The sequence below is a fragment of the Acipenser ruthenus genome, chromosome 32 (genome assembly GCF_902713425.1).
Source record: "Acipenser ruthenus chromosome 32, fAciRut3.2 maternal haplotype, whole genome shotgun sequence".
In the NCBI taxonomy this organism is placed as follows: domain Eukaryota; kingdom Metazoa; phylum Chordata; class Actinopteri; order Acipenseriformes; family Acipenseridae; genus Acipenser; species Acipenser ruthenus.
This window is the reverse complement of record NC_081220.1, coordinates 10,462,271-10,483,792: the sequence shown is the minus strand read 5'-3', so window position 1 is coordinate 10,483,792 and position 21,522 is coordinate 10,462,271. Positions and strand designations below refer to the sequence as shown.

At 44.1% G+C, this 21,522-nt stretch overlaps 6 protein-coding genes across 6 annotated transcripts; 3 read left to right on the top strand and 3 right to left on the bottom strand.

The window, feature by feature from the left end:
• Positions 1-2,404: 2,404 nt before the first annotated feature.
• Positions 2,405-9,010, bottom strand: LOC117968974 (uncharacterized). The gene is made up of 4 exons (XM_059006271.1): positions 8,691-9,010; positions 7,037-7,083; positions 5,719-6,071; positions 2,405-2,765 (listed from the first exon to the last, which is right to left on the bottom strand). Exons 1-4 carry the CDS (start codon positions 8,971-8,973, stop codon positions 2,453-2,455), a joined length of 996 nt encoding a protein of 331 aa, XP_058862254.1. The 5' UTR covers positions 8,974-9,010; the 3' UTR covers positions 2,405-2,452.
• LOC131703231 (histone H1-like) lies at positions 3,802-4,672 on the top strand. Its single transcript, XM_059006270.1, has one exon. It carries the CDS (start codon positions 3,856-3,858, stop codon positions 4,471-4,473), a length of 618 nt encoding a protein of 205 aa, XP_058862253.1. The 5' UTR covers positions 3,802-3,855; the 3' UTR covers positions 4,474-4,672.
• Positions 9,011-10,007: 997 nt separating the features above from the next.
• Positions 10,008-10,878, top strand: LOC131703145 (histone H1-like). The gene has a single exon (XM_059006085.1). It carries the CDS (start codon positions 10,062-10,064, stop codon positions 10,677-10,679), a length of 618 nt encoding a protein of 205 aa, XP_058862068.1. The 5' UTR covers positions 10,008-10,061; the 3' UTR covers positions 10,680-10,878.
• A 951-nt stretch (positions 10,879-11,829) lies between these two features.
• LOC131703209 (histone H3) lies at positions 11,830-12,305 on the bottom strand. Its single transcript, XM_059006180.1, has one exon. The coding sequence runs from the start codon at positions 12,266-12,268 to the stop codon at positions 11,858-11,860; it is 411 nt and encodes a 136-aa protein (XP_058862163.1). The 5' UTR covers positions 12,269-12,305; the 3' UTR covers positions 11,830-11,857.
• A 1,423-nt stretch (positions 12,306-13,728) lies between these two features.
• On the bottom strand, positions 13,729-21,431 carry LOC117395256 (uncharacterized). Its single transcript, XM_059006181.1, has 5 exons — positions 21,104-21,431; positions 19,450-19,496; positions 18,131-18,483; positions 14,281-15,180; positions 13,729-13,831 (listed from the first exon to the last, which is right to left on the bottom strand). The coding sequence occupies exons 1-4, from the start codon at positions 21,384-21,386 to the stop codon at positions 14,868-14,870; spliced, it is 996 nt and encodes a 331-aa protein (XP_058862164.1). The 5' UTR covers positions 21,387-21,431; the 3' UTR covers positions 13,729-13,831; positions 14,281-14,867.
• Positions 16,214-17,084, top strand: LOC131703208 (histone H1-like). Its single transcript, XM_059006179.1, has one exon. The coding sequence runs from the start codon at positions 16,268-16,270 to the stop codon at positions 16,883-16,885; it is 618 nt and encodes a 205-aa protein (XP_058862162.1). The 5' UTR covers positions 16,214-16,267; the 3' UTR covers positions 16,886-17,084.
• Positions 21,432-21,522: the final 91 nt, after the last annotated feature.

Genomic DNA, 21,522 nt, shown 5'->3' with positions numbered 1-21,522 from the left:
TACAATTGTTCAGTTGTTTAAAACAATAAGCAAATTTCAAATTGATCAATGCTAATGTTAAAACAATTTAAGAACACTTTAAATAGGCCTTGACTGATTAAAAAATATAGTAATGTGATTTGCACTACGCAGGACTAGATGAGCTTAAATAAAAACATTACATTTGAAAATAACCTGTGCTTATCCCCACTTACAAGGAAGAGTGGCATCCGTTTCTTTATTAATGAACCAAAGATAAAGACGTTACAAATGAAAGAAGAGTGCCATCTAGTGGAGAAAGAAAAAGCACAATGGCAATAGACAAGTTCTGCAGTATAGCCTATGGGAGTTCTGTTACAGGCGAATCTCTCGATCTCCATATTGATCCAGGTCCATTTCGTTGTTCGAGGTGATCTTGGTGCAAACAGAACGAAGATCACGTGTCGTGTCATTGAGATCTCTCTATCTCACTTAAACAGACGGCTGCGTTTCTCAAGATGCTCCAGCAAGCGCTGCTGCTTGCAAATGGAGAGCATGTAAACAAACTGGACAACTAACATTATCAAGCAGTTATTTTTTTATTTTTTTAAATCAAGGTTTATGAACACACTGAGAGTTGGGCAGTGCATTTCACTGGATTAATAAAAAAACAAACATAATATATGAATGTAAACACTGAAATTCAAACTGGCCTCAGTTCTACTCTCGATTTAGAACAATGCACAACCAAACCTTTGAATTGCAAAGTACAACAGAATGCATCCCAGTGGAGGCAACGATATACATGAAATAAATGAGATACCAACAAAAGCATATTGTTCAATAACTAAGAACGCTTATTTTAACTCAAATGTAATGTTTCTTGTAATATTCGCAGTTTTGTCGAAACAATCCATATTCAATTTTTTCCGTCGAAATTAAACAGATTCGAATCGATTTTTACAAGAAAAATAAAACTCATAAAACCGGATAAACATTTAAGTTTATGAAACTAAAACTAAATGTATTCCCAAATAAATACGTAAGTCTCCTTACCTTAAACATTTCCATTTAAAAATGTGCAGAGAACTGAAATGAGAATTGTACTCTTTTTGCGGTATTTGGGTGGCTCTCAGAAGAGCCTTTGTGTTGTAAAGACGGAGCAGGGACGGTCTCGGTTTACTTGGAGCTGGTGTACTTGGTGACGGCCTTGGTGCCCTCAGACACGGCGTGCTTGGCCAGCTCTCCGGGCAGCAGGAGGCGCACGGCTGTCTGGATCTCCCGGGAAGTGATGGTGGAGCGCTTGTTGTAGTGAGCCAGGCGGGACGACTCGCCGGCGATACGCTCGAAAATGTCGTTGACGAACGAGTTCATGATGCCCATCGCCTTGGAAGAGATGCCGGTGTCGGGGTGGACCTGCTTCAGCACTTTGTACACGTAGATCGCGTAGCTCTCCTTCCTGGTCTTTCTGCGCTTCTTCCCTCCCTTAGGCTGGGTCTTGGCAACAGCCTTCTTGGAGCCTTTCTTCGGCGCGGGTGCAGCTTTCGGTTCTGGCATTTTCCTTCTCTGATGCTTTTTCAAAGATGAATGAGTAACCAGCCCCAGAGCCCCAGTATTTATAGAGTCTGTATGCAAATTACTACTAAAAAACCATTTAGAGTGAGAATGTTGACCTGGTAACCTAGCAACGCTCCCGGGTGACTGAGTACTTCGATGTGATTGGTTGTTCACTGGATACGCAACAGAGGGGGTGGTGAAATTGCCGCGAGCTGAGATCTTTTTTTCTTTCTCTCGAGTTCAGGTTTGAATTCGGCGCCTTTTTTCTTGAGCGGTTAGTTTAGGTCTTTTGTTTTTCATTTATTAAATACATGAAGAACTCAGTATACAGCAGTATTGAAATCCACACCCGATGCGTCTTAAATATAGAAATATAATCAAACCCAAGTCACTTTTTGTGCTCATTAAGACGACACCGTGGAGGTCAAAGCTGAATCAGGATTTGCTGCTTTTAATTTATTATACTGATTACAAAATGTACTGAAAATAAAATTAGATAAGACTTTTTTTTATCTTATCTGACTTTAATTCTGCAAGCAATCGGATAAAACCGAGCTCGTATTTTCTCATTATTACTGAAAATGTTCACTTTTAAAATACAATTCCATTCAATTAATTGATTTTATTGATTTATTCACTGAAATGCTTATTTTAATTTTATTTTTTTCTGGATTTGTGTAGTTAAAAATCCAACACTTAACTTTTAAGCCTAAAATACTCTCGTTACACAGCGTGAAATAGGTCTAAATAGCCATTTTAAAACAACAAAGAAAACACTTGGAGATAACAATATAAAACATTCTGAAAAATGTGATTTATTCTTTTGAAGATCTTAGCGTTGTACTAAATTGAGCTTGTTTTAGAATTAAACTCTTTAAATGAAAAGGTGGGCGGCTCTTAAAAGAGCCTTTGTGTTCGTGTCCTTGTGTCCAAATGTTTAACCTCCGAATCCGTACAGAGTGCGACCCTGGCGCTTCAGAGCGTACACCACATCCATAGCGGTGACGGTCTTTCTCTTGGCGTGCTCAGTGTAGGTGACGGCATCCCGGATCACATTCTCCAGGAAAACCTTCAACACCCCGCGGGTCTCTTCATAGATCAGCCCGGAAATTCGCTTCACTCCTCCGCGGCGAGCCAGGCGGCGGATAGCGGGCTTGGTGATGCCCTGGATGTTATCACGGAGCACTTTGCGATGCCGCTTGGCACCTCCTTTCCCGAGTCCTTTACCACCTTTGCCTCTTCCAGACATATTGTAGATGCGTATTACAAAAATAACACAATACTTGAAACGAGGGCTGAGGCTCTGCTACATACACGCAGACCGGACCTGATTGAAAAAGAAGCCAGCCAAGAAGAGCGCGCACACATTAGACCCGCCCACCACTGAGCCGTGTCTGTGAGCGCGTGTTAACCACCAAACTGCTGACTCGCATTCCCTGCATAGTGTTGCTGATTAACAACGCGAATGTGAATGTATTTATGGAAATGTCCTTTAACCTGATTCCAAATAAGTTTTTACACATTGTTTTCCAACATAATGGTTATGTATTTCCCTGCGTATTGCAGTTGTATTTCTGCAGAGGCAAACACACAGTGGAAAAAATAACCTTTGTTTTCCTCACCAGGAGGAAGAGGTGGCATTGCCTATGAAGTACACTACTAATGAAATATTTAAACTACTCAGAGAATGCCGTGCTGATGCCAGGGTACTTAAATTGTTGCAACAAGTGTGGGTCAGGGATGAAGAGAAATACAATTCAACAAAGTAATTCTCCCAATCGATTACAAGGGGATGATCCGGCAGAACGGGCTGCAGTGTGTTAACCGCACCGCACATAAAGGTGATTAAATGTCCAGTTTTACAAACTTCACGCTTCAAACTTAAGTTGTGTTTGCCTAGCTTTCTCGTTTGTGAAACCAATCATACAGTTACTTTAAATGATACAATTGTCATCTTATATTCAAAAAAATCTAGCGAAGTACAGAGCGAGCAGTTTGGTTTCGCTGGAGGATTTTGCAGGTTTGGTCACCTCAATTAAAAATGCAGTAAAGGTCCTGGTTAAAGAATACGTTATATTGTAAACACAACCCTTCTGTTTTGATACCCCCGGTTGTTTGTGTACATTTGTTCCAATTTCACTGTCAAATTGTATATTTTGTGCAGCGTGAAAACACAAGACAGGACGTTTTCATAATGAATCTGTTGCCTGCGGGTCAGTTGAGTCTACACGGTTCTCATCCCGCGGATAAGTTCCGCTCTCCGCCTTTCTGACCGCATTCTGTGACGCACAGAACAGTTCAGTATTACGTGTGAGTTTTCTCCGCGTTGAAATATTAGAAATGGCAGAAACTGATCCAGCACCAGCCGCTCCTGCTCCGGCTAAAGCTCCCAAGAAGAAGACCGCGGCAAAGCCCAAGAAATCGGGTCCCAGCGTGTCGGAGCTCATCGTCAAGGCTGTGTCTGCCTCCAAGGAGCGCAGCGGGCTGTCTGTGGCGGCGCTCAAGAAGATCCTGCAGGCCGGCGGCTACGATGTGGAGAAAAACAACTCCCACGTCAATAGAGCCCTCAAGAGCCTGGTGACCAAGGAGACCCTGCTACAGACCAAGGGCACCGGCGCCTCGGGCTCCTTCAAGCTCAACAAAAAAGCAGCTGAAGCCAAGGAGAAGGCGGCCAAGAAGAAAGCAGCTCCAAAGAAACCAGCGGCAAAGAAAGTGGTTGTCAAGAAAACAACGAAAAAGGTTTCGGCAAAGAAAGCAGCGACACCCAAGAAGACTCCTACGAAAGCGAAGAAACCGAAAGCTGTAAAGAAGGCGCCCAAGAGCCCGAAGAAAGCGGCTGCCAAGCCTAAAAAGGTCGTGAAGAAGAGCCCGAAGAAAGTGAAGGCAGCGCCTAAACCTAAGAGAGTAACCAAGGCAGCTAAACCCGCAGCGAAGAAGGCGGCTCCTAAAAAGAAGTGATCAGTTAAAGCGACGATGCGACAGTGAACCCAAAGGCTCTTTTCAGAGCCAAAACATCTTTCTAAAAGAGCAGATTGTCCTTGTAAACACAGGGCGATGTGTGGAATGTGCTGCCGTGGAACGTGTTCCGCTTTCTCGGTGGAACAGCCCGGTCTCCTCGGCGAGCAGTCCAAGACGGTGAAACATGGCGCCGCCCCGCAGGTACAGCTGTGGACAAAGGTGTTACATTATCTCGAATTCTATGATTGAAACCTTTAAAATAATTAATAACCTCATTTAGATATTTTATTTGACATGTAATCAAATAAACTACGAAATGATGTCGTAAAAGTCTATCAAAAGCCATAATGCAGTTGTACAGTATTTCGTGTTAGATTTGGAAACGTCACATTGTTCAATACTTTTATTTTTATTATTATTTCTTAGCAGACGCCCTTAACCAGGGCGACTTACAATTAAAATTATCACATTGTACACATACATTAGATCAATGACAACTGTATCTGCAATACTGGCAAACTACAATAAACACTCGATTTACGATGGTCTGTACTGTACAGCGAGATTGTTTTTGTGTATTTGACTCAATTTTATTAATGTTGCTATTTTTCATATGATATAAAGACTGGTTTGAACTTGCCGACTGAAAAAACATCACCAAGCACAAACCCCATCATCCCCACATCGCTGTCAGCCAAGATGCTAGAACAGAAACAGAACAAACTGATTCTGAGAAAAAGACTCGAAGCTGTTCCTGTTACACACCGAACAAGCTGAGCGAGTCCGAGCCGGTTCACCTCCCGAAATTCCGCCTATAATAAACGAGGCATTTCTGTGATGTTTCAGCACGTAATTAAATATAATGACGATGAAATTGATTAAGGATATTAACGTCGTTTCTTTTATATCCGATATCAGATTTTTATTTTGGCCTGAAATGTAGTCTCTATTTCCATCTAGATAGATTTGATGATTTATAAGAAACACAACGTTGGGAAGGAAAAGCGAAAAGCACTCATAATATAATGTGAACATGTTCCAATTGCGAGACTTACACATATAACACTTACCGTGTAAACTACAGCTGTTTATTTAAAATTGGAATATAACACTTTCAGAGGAGTGGGTGGCTCTTAGAAGAGCCTTTGAGTTTCGCTGTATTTGAAGGGTTTTGCAGTTTAAGCGCGTTCCCCTCGGATTCGGCGGGCCAGCTGGATGTCTTTGGGCATGATGGTGACTCTCTTGGCGTGAATGGCACACAGGTTGGTGTCCTCAAAGAGCCCAACTAGGTAAGCCTCGCTAGCCTCCTGCAGCGCCATCACAGCGGAGCTCTGGAAGCGCAGGTCGGTCTTGAAATCCTGAGCGATTTCTCGGACGAGCCGCTGGAAGGGCAGTTTGCGGATCAGCAGCTCGGTGGATTTCTGATAGCGGCGGATCTCCCTCAGAGCCACAGTGCCAGGTCTGTAACGGTGAGGTTTCTTCACGCCGCCGGTAGCGGGGGCGCTCTTTCGAGCAGCCTTGGTAGCAAGCTGTTTCCTGGGCGCCTTTCCACCGGTGGACTTACGCGCAGTCTGCTTAGTTCTTGCCATTTTCAAACTCTATTACACATTATATAAAAAAAAGCCTGTAAATGGCACAAGCAGCCGATACCAGAGACGATATAGGAACTGAGCTGCTCTGATAGGCTATGAGATCTGAAGGGCGGGTCTCTGTTCCTCATTGGCTATATTCCAGATTCTCAATGATTGATTGGAGCATTTGAATTCTGCGCGCGCGCATTCTGTTAAGCAGTTATTGTTTCTGAGCTGTTGGCGCCTTTTTTTTTTTTTTTTTTTTTACAAATACAGTATAGTATTTCAGGACAACATTGCTTATCCCCAGTATAAGAAATACATTCCATTCAGATTAAGCAGTCTGTGTTTAAAATTGTAATGGAGAAACGCTCAACAATAGGCAAGCAATACTTATTTATAGCGAGAGAAAATACATAAACCAAGCATGTACCCTTAACACTAAAGAAAATAGCCCAATTCAAAAACTATAAATCAGACTTAAAACAAACAAAAAACAAAACACGGAAAATACAATTTCCTGATTGGACAGTTTTCTGGACCCAAGAGTGGGTGTATATCCCCGCAATAAAACAAACACGGGAGGGGGTGGATTTCCAACTGGAAGCATGTTTCAAGGTAGCTCGATCGAAAACAAAGCAAAGCAGTCAATTGATATTGTATCAGATTGTCTCTTTGTAAAGAACGTGGCATTAATGTGGGAACGTGAGCTACACGCGCTGAGGCGAGGCGTGGGTTTGATATCGCTCCAAACAGACATGGCAGCGCTGCACTGCCACACACAAAAACAAACTATTTATTGCTTCAGTTCTCACCATTCGGTATTTTTCAAACAATGAAAATAAACCGATTCGATGCGCTTTTATAGAAAAGTGGGAGGCTCTTAAAAGAGCCTTTGGGGGTTTATAAGATGTAAAAGCGGCGTCCGGGTGATTTATTTCTTGGCTGGCTTCTCGGTTTTCTTGGGCAGCAGCACGGCCTGGATGTTGGGCAGCACTCCGCCCTGAGCGATGGTGACGCCTCCCATCAGCTTGTTGAGCTCCTCGTCGTTGCGGACAGCGAGCTGCAGGTGACGCGGGATGATTCTGGTTTTCTTGTTGTCCCGAGCGGCATTCCCGGCCAGTTCCAGGATTTCAGCAGTCAGGTACTCGAGCACAGCGGCCAGATAGACCGGGGCTCCAGCGCCCACACGCTGGGCATAGTTTCCCTTCCGCAGTAGCCTGTGAACACGGCCGACTGGGAACTGCAGTCCTGCCCTGGAGGAGCGAGTCTTTGCTTTAGCACGAGCTTTACCGCCAGTCTTTCCTCTTCCAGACATCTTCACTGTAGTTCAGAATATCACAACAATAAATGCGCGGCCGCTCTCCTGCTATTATACACACCGGCTCATTCGTGATTGGACAGAACGGTGCAATACTAGTTAGAATGTTAAAAGACGTCATAGTGGAGGAGGGCGTGCAGACTCTTATTGCATGCCTCTGATTGGTTGTATCATTCCCTGCCCGCTGTTTCTGGTTTGGCGCTGTTCTGCTGCGGTTTGTCTTGTTTCCTCTTGGCGCGCATTTTTAAATTGGAAGACAGCTGTAACAAAATGTAACCGTTTAGAAGTGTTTAAAACCACACTGCCCTACAGTCGTGTTCGAGTTGTTATAATTCCTAGGTTTTAGTTTACAGTTTAGAGTTCTGGGCATTTCAGTTAACTAGAAAGTCGATATTGTTGACTGTCCAGTTTGTTTACATTGTGTAAAGGTAGTTATATCTGCAATGATACCAATTTAAATTATATGTTCCAATAATTTATTTACATTATAAAACAGTTTGATTAAAACATTCCCCCCCAAAGTACAAATAACCGAAATATCGCTGTAGATTTTTAGATCACCGTGCCTGTTTTAACCCGAGTATCCTCGGGATGAGGTTCAGTAACACAGGCTCAGATTTTTGCCCACATGAAAACATTCATAGACATCCTATCTATGGTTTCATTGCGATTATACAATGGCACGGAATAATACAAAATGGATATTTACACGTTGTCTGCAGGATTGGAAACTGCGCGGTGAGACCCCAATGGATTCCCAGTCCATCGTCTTACCCACTCGGCCTCGACACCCGCTGTATAATCCCGCAGATCTGAGCAGCGCATTCCCCCGGTGACAGGCAGCCTCCTGTTAGGAGAGCTGGAAGGGGTTTCCAGTGAACACACCGCTAGTTCTGCGGTATCAGCAGTTTGTTAATATTAAAGTTAAGCAGCGGTGTTTTTGCTTAAGACTGTTCAAGTTTAGAACAATACCTCTTTCCCTAGTTTACATCAACATACTACCTTAATTAAATTAGCTCGTTAATACATTATCCGTACTTTATTAATGCAAACTTTCTTTAAACAAAAAAATAACTCTCAAAACGCATATTATACATACAATGTCATTGGAATTCAGAGTTTACGCAGATACATATATAAACAACATGCATAAATATATAACTAACACCCTAACCCAAAAAGCAACTCCTCATGTTGTAGAAAGTGAATGATTAGTAAACGGATTTAAACTCGTGGTTGATATTGTGGGTGGCTCTGAAAAGAGCCTTTGTGTTCAAATGCAGCCAATGAATATCCTTAACCTCCGAATCCGTACAGAGTGCGACCCTGGCGCTTCAGAGCGTACACGACATCCATAGCGGTGACGGTCTTTCTCTTGGCGTGCTCAGTGTAGGTGACGGCATCCCGGATCACATTCTCCAGGAACACCTTCAACACCCCGCGGGTCTCTTCATAGATCAGTCCGGAGATTCGCTTCACTCCTCCACGGCGAGCCAGGCGGCGGATAGCGGGCTTGGTGATGCCCTGGATGTTATCACGGAGCACTTTGCGATGCCGCTTGGCACCTCCTTTCCCGAGTCCTTTACCACCTTTGCCTCTTCCAGACATATTGTAGATGCGTATTACAAAAATAACACAATACTTGAAACGAGGGCTGAGGCTCTGCTACATACACGCAGACCGGACCTGATTGAAAAAGAAGCCAGCCAAGAGCGCGCACACATTAGACCCGCCCACCACTGAGCCGTGTCTGTGAGCGCGTGTTAACCACCAAACTGCTGACTCGCATTCCCTGCATAGTGTTGCTGATTAACAACGCGAATGTGAATGTATTTATGGAAATGTCCTTTAACCTGATTCCAAATAAGTTTTTACACATTGTTTTCCAACATAATGGTTATGTATTTCCCTGCGTATTGCAGTTGTATTTCTGCAGAGGCAAACACACAGTGGAAAAAATAACCTTTGTTTTCCTCACCAGGAGGAAGAGGTGGCATTGCCTATGAAGTACACTACTAATGAAATATTTAAACTACTCAGAGAATGCCGTGCTGATGCCAGGGTACTTAAATTGTTGCAACAAGTGTGGGTCAGGGATGAAGAGAAATACAATTCAACAAAGTAATTCTCCCAATCGATTACAAGGGGATGATCCGGCAGAACGGGCTGCAGTGTGTTAACCGCACCGCACATAAAGGTGATTAAATGTCCAGTTTTACAAACTTCACGCTTCAAACTTAAGTTGTGTTTGCCTAGCTTTCTCGTTTGTGAAACCAATCATACAGTTACTTTAAATGATACAATTGTCATCTTATATTCAAAAAAATCTAGCGAAGTACAGAGCGAGCAGTTTGGTTTCGCTGGAGGATTTTGCAGGTTTGGTCACCTCAATTAAAAATGCAGTAAAGGTCCTGGTTAAAGAATACGTTATATTGTAAACACAACCCTTCTGTTTTGATACCCCCGGTTGTTTGTGTACATTTGTTCCAATTTCACTGTCAAATTGTATATTTTGTGCAGCGTGAAAACACAAGACAGGACGTTTTCATAATGAATCTGTTGCCTGCGGGTCAGTTGAGTCTACACGGTTCTCATCCCGCGGATAAGTTCCGCTCTCCGCCTTTCTGACCGCATTCTGTGACGCACAGAACAGTTCAGTATTACGTGTGAGTTTTCTCCGCGTTGAAATATTAGAAATGGCAGAAACTGATCCAGCACCAGCCGCTCCTGCTCCGGCTAAAGCTCCCAAGAAGAAGACCGCGGCAAAGCCCAAGAAATCGGGTCCCAGCGTGTCGGAGCTCATCGTCAAGGCTGTGTCTGCCTCCAAGGAGCGCAGCGGGCTGTCTGTGGCGGCGCTCAAGAAGATCCTGCAGGCCGGCGGCTACGATGTGGAGAAAAACAACTCCCACGTCAATAGAGCCCTCAAGAGCCTGGTGACCAAGGAGACCCTGCTACAGACCAAGGGCACCGGCGCCTCGGGCTCCTTCAAGCTCAACAAAAAAGCAGCTGAAGCCAAGGAGAAGGCGGCCAAGAAGAAAGCAGCTCCAAAGAAACCAGCGGCAAAGAAAGTGGTTGTCAAGAAAACAACGAAAAAGGTTTCGGCAAAGAAAGCAGCGACACCCAAGAAGACTCCTACGAAAGCGAAGAAACCGAAAGCTGTAAAGAAGGCGCCCAAGAGCCCGAAGAAAGCGGCTGCCAAGCCTAAAAAGGTCGTGAAGAAGAGCCCGAAGAAAGTGAAGGCAGCGCCTAAACCTAAGAGAGTAACCAAGGCAGCTAAACCCGCAGCGAAGAAGGCGGCTCCTAAAAAGAAGTGATCAGTTAAAGCGACGATGCGACAGTGAACCCAAAGGCTCTTTTCAGAGCCAAAACATCTTTCTAAAAGAGCAGATTGTCCTTGTAAACACAGGGCGATGTGTGGAATGTGCTGCCGTGGAACGTGTTCCGCTTTCTCGGTGGAACAGCCCGGTCTCCTCGGCGAGCAGTCCAAGACGGTGAAACATGGCGCCGCCCCGCAGGTACAGCTGTGGACAAAGGTGTTACATTATCTCGAATTCTATGATTGAAACCTTTAAAATAATTAATAACCTCATTTAGATATTTTATTTGACATGTAATCAAATAAACTACGAAATGATGTCGTAAAAGTCTATCAAAAGCCATAATGCAGTTGTACAGTATTTCGTGTTAGATTTGGAAACGTCACATTGTTCAATACTTTTATTTTTATTATTATTTCTTAGCAGACGCCCTTAACCAGGGCGACTTACAATTAAAATTATCACATTGTACACATACATTAGATCAATGACAACTGTATCTGCAATACTGGCAAACTACAATAAACACTCGATTTACGATGGTCTGTACTGTACAGCGAGATTGTTTTTGTGTATTTGACTCAATTTTATTAATGTTGCTATTTTTCATATGATATAAAGACTGGTTTGAACTTGCCGACTGAAAAAACATCACCAAGCACAAACCCCATCATCCCCACATCGCTGTCAGCCAAGATGCTAGAACAGAAACAGAACAAACTGATTCTGAGAAAAAGACTCGAAGCTGTTCCTGTTACACACCGAACAAGCTGAGCGAGTCCGAGCCGGTTCACCTCCCGAAATTCCGCCTATAATAAACGAGGCATTTCTGTGATGTTTCAGCACGTAATTAAATATAATGACGATGAAATTGATTAAGGATATTAACGTCGTTTCTTTTATATCCGATATCAGATTTTTATTTTGGCCTGAAATGTAGTCTCTATTTCCATCTAGATAGATTTGATGATTTATAAGAAACACAACGTTGGGAAGGAAAAGCGAAAAGCACTCATAATATAATGTGAACATGTTCCAATTGCGAGACTTACACATATAACACTTACCGTGTAAACTACAGCTGTTTATTTAAAATTGGAATATAACACTTTCAGAGGAGTGGGTGGCTCTTAGAAGAGCCTTTGAGTTTCGCTGTATTTGAAGGGTTTTGCAGTTTAAGCGCGTTCCCCTCGGATTCGGCGGGCCAGCTGGATGTCTTTGGGCATGATGGTGACTCTCTTGGCGTGAATGGCACACAGGTTGGTGTCCTCAAAGAGCCCAACTAGGTAAGCCTCGCTAGCCTCCTGCAGCGCCATCACAGCGGAGCTCTGGAAGCGCAGGTCGGTCTTGAAATCCTGAGCGATTTCTCGGACGAGCCGCTGGAAGGGCAGTTTGCGGATCAGCAGCTCGGTGGATTTCTGATAGCGGCGGATCTCCCTCAGAGCCACAGTGCCAGGTCTGTAACGGTGAGGTTTCTTCACGCCGCCGGTAGCGGGGGCGCTCTTTCGAGCAGCCTTGGTAGCAAGCTGTTTCCTGGGCGCCTTTCCACCGGTGGACTTACGCGCAGTCTGCTTAGTTCTTGCCATTTTCAAACTCTATTACACATTATATAAAAAAAAGCCTGTAAATGGCACAAGCAGCCGATACCAGAGACGATATAGGAACTGAGCTGCTCTGATAGGCTATGAGATCTGAAGGGCGGGTCTCTGTTCCTCATTGGCTATATTCCAGATTCTCAATGATTGATTGGAGCATTTGAATTCTGCGCGCGCGCATTCTGTTAAGCAGTTATTGTTTCTGAGCTGTTGGCGCCTTTTTTTTTTTTTTTTTTTTTACAAATACAGTATAGTATTTCAGGACAACATTGCTTATCCCCAGTATAAGAAATACATTCCATTCAGATTAAGCAGTCTGTGTTTAAAATTGTAATGGAGAAACGCTCAACAATAGGCAAGCAATACTTATTTATAGCGAGAGAAAATACATAAACCAAGCATGTACCCTTAACACTAAAGAAAATAGCCCAATTCAAAAACTATAAATCAGACTTAAAACAAACAAAAAACAAAACACGGAAAATACAATTTCCTGATTGGACAGTTTTCTGGACCCAAGAGTGGGTGTATATCCCCGCAATAAAACAAACACGGGAGGGGGTGGATTTCCAACTGGAAGCATGTTTCAAGGTAGCTCGATTGAAAACAAAGCAAAGCAGTCAATTGATATTGTATCAGATTGTCTCTTTGTAAAGAACGTGGCATTAATGTGGGAACGTGAGCTACACGCGCTGAGGCGAGGCGTGGGTTTGATATCGCTCCAAACAGACATGGCAGCGCTGCACTGCCACACACAAAAACAAACTATTTATTGCTTCAGTTCTCACCATTCGGTATTTTTCAAACAATGAAAATAAACCGATTCGATGCGCTTTTATAGAAAAGTGGGAGGCTCTTAAAAGAGCCTTTGGGGGTTTATAAGATGTAAAAGCGGCGTCCGGGTGATTTATTTCTTGGCTGGCTTCTCGGTTTTCTTGGGCAGCAGCACGGCCTGGATGTTGGGCAGCACTCCGCCCTGAGCGATGGTGACGCCTCCCATCAGCTTGTTGAGCTCCTCGTCGTTGCGGACAGCGAGCTGCAGGTGACGCGGGATGATTCTGGTTTTCTTGTTGTCCCGAGCGGCATTCCCGGCCAGTTCCAGGATTTCAGCAGTCAGGTACTCGAGCACAGCGGCCAGATAGACCGGGGCTCCAGCGCCCACACGCTGGGCATAGTTTCCCTTCCGCAGTAGCCTGTGAACACGGCCGACTGGGAACTGCAGTCCTGCCCTGGAGGAGCGAGTCTTTGCTTTAGCACGAGCTTTACCGCCAGTCTTTCCTCTTCCAGACATCTTCACTGTAGTTCAGAATATCACAACAATAAATGCGCGGCCGCTCTCCTGCTATTATACACACCGGCTCATTCGTGATTGGACAGAACGGTGCAATACTAGTTAGAATGTTAAAAGACGTCATAGTGGAGGAGGGCGTGCAGACTCTTATTGCATGCCTCTGATTGGTTGTATCATTCCCTGCCCGCTGTTTCTGGTTTGGCGCTGTTCTGCTGCGGTTTGTCTTGTTTCCTCTTGGCGCGCATTTTTAAATTGGAAGACAGCTGTAACAAAATGTAACCGTTTAGAGGTGTTTAAAACCACACTGTCCTACAGTCGTGTTCGAGTTGTTATAATTCATAGGTTTTAGTTTACAGTTTAGAGTTCTGGGCATTTCAGTTAACTAGAAAGTCGATATTGTTGACTGTCCAGTTTGTTTACATTGTGTAAAGGTAGTTATATCTGCAATGATACCAATTTAAATTATATGTTCCAATAATTTATTTACATTATAAAACAGTTTGATTAAAACATTCCCCCCCAAAGTACAAATAACCGAAATATCGCTGTAGATTTTTAGATCACCGTGCCTGTTTTAACCCGAGTATCCTCGGGATGAGGTTCAGTAACACAGGCTCAGATTTTTGCCCACATGAAAACATTCATAGACATCCTATCTATGGTTTCATTGCGATTATACAATGGCACGGAATAATACAAAATGGATATTTACACGTTGTCTGCAGGATTGGAAACTGCGCGGTGAGACCCCAATGGATTCCCAGTCCATCGTCTTACCCACTCGGCCTCGACACCCGCTGTATAATCCCGCAGATCTGAGCAGCGCATTCCCCCGGTGACAGGCAGCCTCCTGTTAGGAGAGCTGGAAGGGGTTTCCAGTGAACACACCGCTAGTTCTGCGGTATCAGCAGTTTGTTAATATTAAAGTTAAGCAGCGGTGTTTTTGCTTAAGACTGTTCAAGTTTAGAACAATACCTCTTTCCCTAGTTTACATCAACATACTACCTTAATTAAATTAGCTCGTTAATACATTATCCGTACTTTATTAATGCAAACTTTCTTTAAACAAAAAAATAACTCTCAAAACGCATATTATACATACAATGTCATTGGAATTCAGAGTTTACGCAGATACATATATAAACAACATGCATAAATATATAACTAACACCCTAACCCAAAAAGCAACTCCTCATGTTGTAGAAAGTGAATGATTAGTAAACGGATTTAAACTCGTGGTTGATATTGTGGGTGGCTCTGAAAAGAGCCTTTGTGTTCAAATGCAGCCAATGAATATCCTTAACCTCCGAATCCGTACAGAGTGCGACCCTGGCGCTTCAGAGCGTACACGACATCCATAGCGGTGACGGTCTTTCTCTTGGCGTGCTCAGTGTAGGTGACGGCATCCCGGATCACATTCTCCAGGAACACCTTCAACACCCCGCGGGTCTCTTCATAGATCAGTCCGGAGATTCGCTTCACTCCTCCACGGCGAGCCAGGCGGCGGATAGCGGGCTTGGTGATGCCCTGGATGTTATCACGGAGCACTTTGCGATGCCGCTTGGCACCTCCTTTCCCGAGTCCTTTACCACCTTTGCCTCTTCCAGACATATTGTAGATGCGTATTACAAAAATAACACAATACTTGAAACGAGGGCTGAGGCTCTGCTACATACACGCAGACCGGACCTGATTGAAAAAGAAGCCAGCCAAGAGCGCGCACACATTAGACCCGCCCACCACTGAGCCGTGTCTGTGAGCGCGTGTTAACCACCAAACTGCTGACTCGCATTCCCTGCATAGTGTTGCTGATTAACAACGCGAATGTGAATGTATTTATGGAAATGTCCTTTAACCTGATTCCAAATAAGTTTTTACACATTGTTTTCCAACATAATGGTTATGTATTTCCCTGCGTATTGCAGTTGTATTTCTGCAGAGGCAAACACACAGTGGAAAAAATAACCTTTGTTTTCCTCACCAGGAGGAAGAGGTGGCATTGCCTATGAAGTACACTACTAATGAAATATTTAAACTACTCAGAGAATGCCGTGCTGATGCCAGGGTACTTAAATTGTTGCAACAAGTGTGGGTCAGGGATGAAGAGAAATACAATTCAACAAAGTAATTCTCCCAATCGATTACAAGGGGATGATCCGGCAGAACGGGCTGCAGTGTGTTAACCGCACCGCACATAAAGGTGATTAAATGTCCAGTTTTACAAACTTCACGCTTCAAACTTAAGTTGTGTTTGCCTAGCTTTCTCGTTTGTGAAACCAATCATACAGTTACTTTAAATGATACAATTGTCATCTTATATTCAAAAAAATCTAGCGAAGTACAGAGCGAGCAGTTTGGTTTCGCTGGAGGATTTTGCAGGTTTGGTCACCTCAATTAAAAATGCAGTAAAGGTCCTGGTTAAAGAATACGTTATATTGTAAACACAACCCTTCTGTTTTGATACCCCCGGTTGTTTGTGTACATTTGTTCCAATTTCACTGTCAAATTGTATATTTTGTGCAGCGTGAAAACACAAGACAGGACGTTTTCATAATGAATCTGTTGCCTGCGGGTCAGTTGAGTCTACACGGTTCTCATCCCGCGGATAAGTTCCGCTCTCCGCCTTTCTGACCGCATTCTGTGACGCACAGAACAGTTCAGTATTACGTGTGAGTTTTCTCCGCGTTGAAATATTAGAAATGGCAGAAACTGATCCAGCACCAGCCGCTCCTGCTCCGGCTAAAGCTCCCAAGAAGAAGACCGCGGCAAAGCCCAAGAAATCGGGTCCCAGCGTGTCGGAGCTCATCGTCAAGGCTGTGTCTGCCTCCAAGGAGCGCAGCGGGCTGTCTGTGGCGGCGCTCAAGAAGATCCTGCAGGCCGGCGGCTACGATGTGGAGAAAAACAACTCCCACGTCAATAGAGCCCTCAAGAGCCTGGTGACCAAGGAGACCCTGCTACAGACCAAGGGCACCGGCGCCTCGGGCTCCTTCAAGCTCAACAAAAAAGCAGCTGAAGCCAAGGAGAAGGCGGCCAAGAAGAAAGCAGCTCCAAAGAAACCAGCGGCAAAGAAAGTGGTTGTCAAGAAAACAACGAAAAAGGTTTCGGCAAAGAAAGCAGCGACACCCAAGAAGACTCCTACGAAAGCGAAGAAACCGAAAGCTGTAAAGAAGGCGCCCAAGAGCCCGAAGAAAGCGGCTGCCAAGCCTAAAAAGGTCGTGAAGAAGAGCCCGAAGAAAGTGAAGGCAGCGCCTAAACCTAAGAGAGTAACCAAGGCAGCTAAACCCGCAGCGAAGAAGGCGGCTCCTAAAAAGAAGTGATCAGTTAAAGCGACGATGCGACAGTGAACCCAAAGGCTCTTTTCAGAGCCAAAACATCTTTCTAAAAGAGCAGATTGTCCTTGTAAACACAGGGCGATGTGTGGAATGTGCTGCCGTGGAACGTGTTCCGCTTTCTCGGTGGAACAGCCCGGTCTCCTCGGCGAGCAGTCCAAGACGGTGAAACATGGCGCCGCCCCGCAGGTACAGCTGTGGACAAAGGTGTTACATTATCTCGAATTCTATGATTGAAACCTTTAAAATAATTAATAACCTCATTTAGATATTTTATTTGACATGTAATCAAATAAACTACGAAATGATGTCGTAAAAGTCTATCAAAAGCCATAATGCAGTTGTACAGTATTTCGTGTTAGATTTGGAAACGTCACATTGTTCAATACTTTTATTTTTATTATTATTTCTTAGCAGACGCCCTTAACCAGGGCGACTTACAATTAAAATTATCACATTGTACACATACATTAGATCAATGACAACTGTATCTGCAATACTGGCAAACTACAATAAACACTCGATTTACGATGGTCTGTACTGTACAGCGAGATTGTTTTTGTGTATTTGACTCAATTTTATTAATGTTGCTATTTTTCATATGATATAAAGACTGGTTTGAACTTGCCGACTGAAAAAACATCACCAAGCACAAACCCCATCATCCCCACATCGCTGTCAGCCAAGATGCTAGAACAGAAACAGAACAAACTGATTCTGAGAAAAAGACTCGAAGCTGTTCCTGTTACACACCGAACAAGCTGAGCGAGTCCGAGCCGGTTCACCTCCCGAAATTCCGCCTATAATAAACAAGGCATTTCTGTGATGTTTCAGCACGTAATTAAATATAATGACGATGAAATTGATTAAGGATATTAACGTCGTTTCTTTTATATCCGATATCAGATTTTTATTTTGGCCTGAAATGTAGTCTCTATTTCCATCTAGATAGATTTGATGATTTATAAGAAACACAACGTTGGGAAGGAAAAGCGAAAAGCACTCATAATATAATGTGAACATGTTCCAATTGCGAGACTTACACATATAACACTTACCGTGTAAACTACAGCTGTTTATTTAAAATTGGAATATAACACTTTCAGAGGAGTGGGTGGCTCTTAGAAGAGCCTTTGAGTTTCGCTGTATTTGAAGGGTTTTGCAGTTTAAGCGCGTTCCCCTCGGATTCGGCGGGCCAGCTGGATGTCTTTGGGCATGATGGTGACTCTCTTGGCGTGAATGGCACACAGGTTGGTGTCCTCAAAGAGCCCAACTAGGTAAGCCTCGCTAGCCTCCTGCAGCGCCATCACAGCGGAGCTCTGGAAGCGCAGGTCGGTCTTGAAATCCTGAGCGATTTCTCGGACGAGCCGCTGGAAGGGCAGTTTGCGGATCAGCAGCTCGGTGGATTTCTGATAGCGGCGGATCTCCCTCAGAGCCACAGTGCCAGGTCTGTAACGGTGAGGTTTCTTCACGCCGCCGGTAGCGGGGGCGCTCTTTCGAGCAGCCTTGGTAGCAAGCTGTTTCCTGGGCGCCTTTCCACCGGTGGACTTACGCGCAGTCTGCTTAGTTCTTGCCATTTTCAAACTCTATTACACATTATATAAAAAAAAAGCCTGTAAATGGCACAAGCAGCCGATACCAGAGACGATATAGGAACTGAGCTGCTCTGATAGGCTATGAGATCTGAAGGGCGGGTCTCTGTTCCTCATTGGCTATATTCCAGATTCTCAATGATTGATTGGAGCATTTGAATTCTGCGCGCGCGCATTCTGTTAAGCAGTTATTGTTTCTGAGCTGTTGGCGCCTTTTTTTTTTTTTTTTTTTTTACAAATACAGTATAGTATTTCAGGACAACATTGCTTATCCCCAGTATAAGAAATACATTCCATTCAGATTAAGCAGTCTGTGTTTAAAATTGTAATGGAGAAACGCTCAACAATAGGCAAGCAATACTTATTTATAGCGAGAGAAAATACATAAACCAAGCATGTACCCTTAACACTAAAGAAAATAGCCCAATTCAAAAACTATAAATCAGACTTAAAACAAACAAAAAACAAAACACGGAAAATACAATTTCCTGATTGGACAGTTTTCTGGACCCAAGAGTGGGTGTATATCCCCGCAATAAAACAAACACGGGAGGGGGTGGATTTCCAACTGGAAGCATGTTTCAAGGTAGCTCGATCGAAAACAAAGCAAAGCAGTCAATTGATATTGTATCAGATTGTCTCTTTGTAAAGAACGTGGCATTAATGTGGGAACGTGAGCTACACGCGCTGAGGCGAGGCGTGGGTTTGATATCGCTCCAAACAGACATGGCAGCGCTGCACTGCCACACACAAAAACAAACTATTTATTGCTTCAGTTCTCACCATTCGGTATTTTTCAAACAATGAAAATAAACCGATTCGATGCGCTTTTATAGAAAAGTGGGAGGCTCTTAAAAGAGCCTTTGGGGGTTTATAAGATGTAAAAGCGGCGTCCGGGTGATTTATTTCTTGGCTGGCTTCTCGGTTTTCTTGGGCAGCAGCACGGCCTGGATGTTGGGCAGCACTCCGCCCTGAGCGATGGTGACGCCTCCCATCAGCTTGTTGAGCTCCTCGTCGTTGCGGACAGCGAGCTGCAGGTGACGCGGGATGATTCTGGTTTTCTTGTTGTCCCGAGCGGCATTCCCGGCCAGTTCCAGGATTTCAGCAGTCAGGTACTCGAGCACAGCGGCCAGATAGACCGGGGCTCCAGCGCCCACACGCTGGGCATAGTTTCCCTTCCGCAGTAGCCTGTGAACACGGCCGACTGGGAACTGCAGTCCTGCCCTGGAGGAGCGAGTCTTTGCTTTAGCACGAGCTTTACCGCCAGTCTTTCCTCTTCCAGACATCTTCACTGTAGTTCAGAATATCACAACAATAAATGCGCGGCCGCTCTCCTGCTATTATACACACCGGCTCATTCGTGATTGGACAGAACGGTGCAATACTAGTTAGAATGTTAAAAGACGTCATAGTGGAGGAGGGCGTGCAGACTCTTATTGCATGCCTCTGATTGGTTGTATCATTCCCTGCCCGCTGTTTCTGGTTTGGCGCTGTTCTGCTGCGGTTTGTCTTGTTTCCTCTTGGCGCGCATTTTTAAATTGGAAGACAGCTGTAACAAAATGTAACCGTTTAGAGGTGTTTAAAACCACACTGCCCTACAGTCGTGTTCGAGTTGTTATAATTCATAGGTTTTAGTTTACAGTTTAGAGTTCTGGGCATTTCAGTTAACTAGAAAGTCGATATTGTTGACTGTCCAGTTTGTTTACATTGTGTAAAGGTAGTTATATCTGCAATGATACCAATTTAAATTATATGTTCCAATAATTTATTTACATTATAAAACAGTTTGATTAAAACATTCCCCCCCAAAGTACAAATAACCGAAATATCGCTGTAGATTTTTAGATCACCGTGCCTGTTTTAACCCGAGTATCCTCGGGATGAGGTTCAGTAACACAGGCTCAGATTTTTGCCCACATGAAAACATTCATAGACATCCTATCTATGGTTTCATTGCGATTATACAATGGCACGGAATAATACAAAATGGATATTTACACGTTGTCTGCAGGATTGGAAACTGCGCGGTGAGACCCCAATGGATTCCCAGTCCATCGTCTTACCCACTCGGCCTCGACACCCGCTGTATAATCCCGCAGATCTGAGCAGCGCATTCCCCCGGTGACAGGCAGCCTCCTGTTAGGAGAGCTGGAAGGGGTTTCCAGTGAACACACCGCTAGTTCTGCGGTATCAGCAGTTTGTTAATATTAAAGTTAAGCAGCGGTGTTTTTGCTTAAGACTGTTCAAGTTTAGAACAATACCTCTTTCCCTAGTTTACATCAACATACTACCTTAATTAAATTAGCTCGTTAATACATTATCCGTACTTTATTAATGCAAACTTTCTTTAAACAAAAAAATAACTCTCAAAACGCATATTATACATACAATGTCATTGGAATTCAGAGTTTACGCAGATACATATATAAACAACATGCATAAATATATAACTAACACCCTAACCCAAAAAGCAACTCCTCATGTTGTAGAAAGTGAATGATTAGTAAACGGATTTAAACTCGTGGTTGATATTGTGGGTGGCTCTGAAAAGAGCCTTTGTGTTCAAATGCAGCCAATGAATATCCTTAACCTCCGAATCCGTACAGAGTGCGACCCTGGCGCTTCAGAGCGTACACGACATCCATAGCGGTGACGGTCTTTCTCTTGGCGTGCTCAGTGTAGGTGACGGCATCCCGGATCACATTCTCCAGGAACACCTTCAACACCCCGCGGGTCTCTTCATAGATCAGTCCGGAGATTCGCTTCACTCCTCCACGGCGAGCCAGGCGGCGGATAGCGGGCTTGGTGATGCCCTGGATGTTATCACGGAGCACTTTGCGATGCCGCTTGGCGCCTCCTTTCCCAAGTCCTTTACCACCTTTGCCTCTTCCAGACATATTGTAGATCCGTATTATAAAAATAACACAATACTTGAAACGAGGGCTGAGGCTCTATTACATACAGGCAGACCGGACCTGATTGAAAAAGAAACCAGCAAAGAAGAGCGCGCACACATTAGACCCGCCCACCACT

Coding starts and splice junctions, on each gene's coding strand:
- LOC117968974 (XM_059006271.1), bottom strand. CDS start 8,973: ATGTCTGGAAGAGGCAAAGGTGGTAAAGGACTCGGGAAAGGAGGTGCC. Junction 7,084..8,690: donor GTACGCTCTGAAGCGCCAGG/GTCGCACTCTGT, acceptor AACGACGAGGAG/CTCAACAAGCTGATGGGAGG. Junction 2,766..5,718: donor AACCTGTGTGCCATTCACGC/CAAGAGAGTCAC, acceptor ACGCATCTACAA/TATGTCTGGAAGAGGCAAAG.
- LOC131703231 (XM_059006270.1), top strand. CDS start 3,856: ATGGCAGAAACTGATCCAGCACCAGCCGCTCCTGCTCCGGCTAAAGCT.
- LOC131703208 (XM_059006179.1), top strand. CDS start 16,268: ATGGCAGAAACTGATCCAGCACCAGCCGCTCCTGCTCCGGCTAAAGCT.
- LOC131703145 (XM_059006085.1), top strand. CDS start 10,062: ATGGCAGAAACTGATCCAGCACCAGCCGCTCCTGCTCCGGCTAAAGCT.
- LOC117395256 (XM_059006181.1), bottom strand. CDS start 21,386: ATGTCTGGAAGAGGCAAAGGTGGTAAAGGACTTGGGAAAGGAGGCGCC. Junction 19,497..21,103: donor GTACGCTCTGAAGCGCCAGG/GTCGCACTCTGT, acceptor AACGACGAGGAG/CTCAACAAGCTGATGGGAGG. Junction 18,484..19,449: donor ATCGCTCAGGGCGGAGTGCT/GCCCAACATCCA, acceptor AATGTGTAATAG/AGTTTGAAAATGGCAAGAAC.
- LOC131703209 (XM_059006180.1), bottom strand. CDS start 12,268: ATGGCAAGAACTAAGCAGACTGCGCGTAAGTCCACCGGTGGAAAGGCG.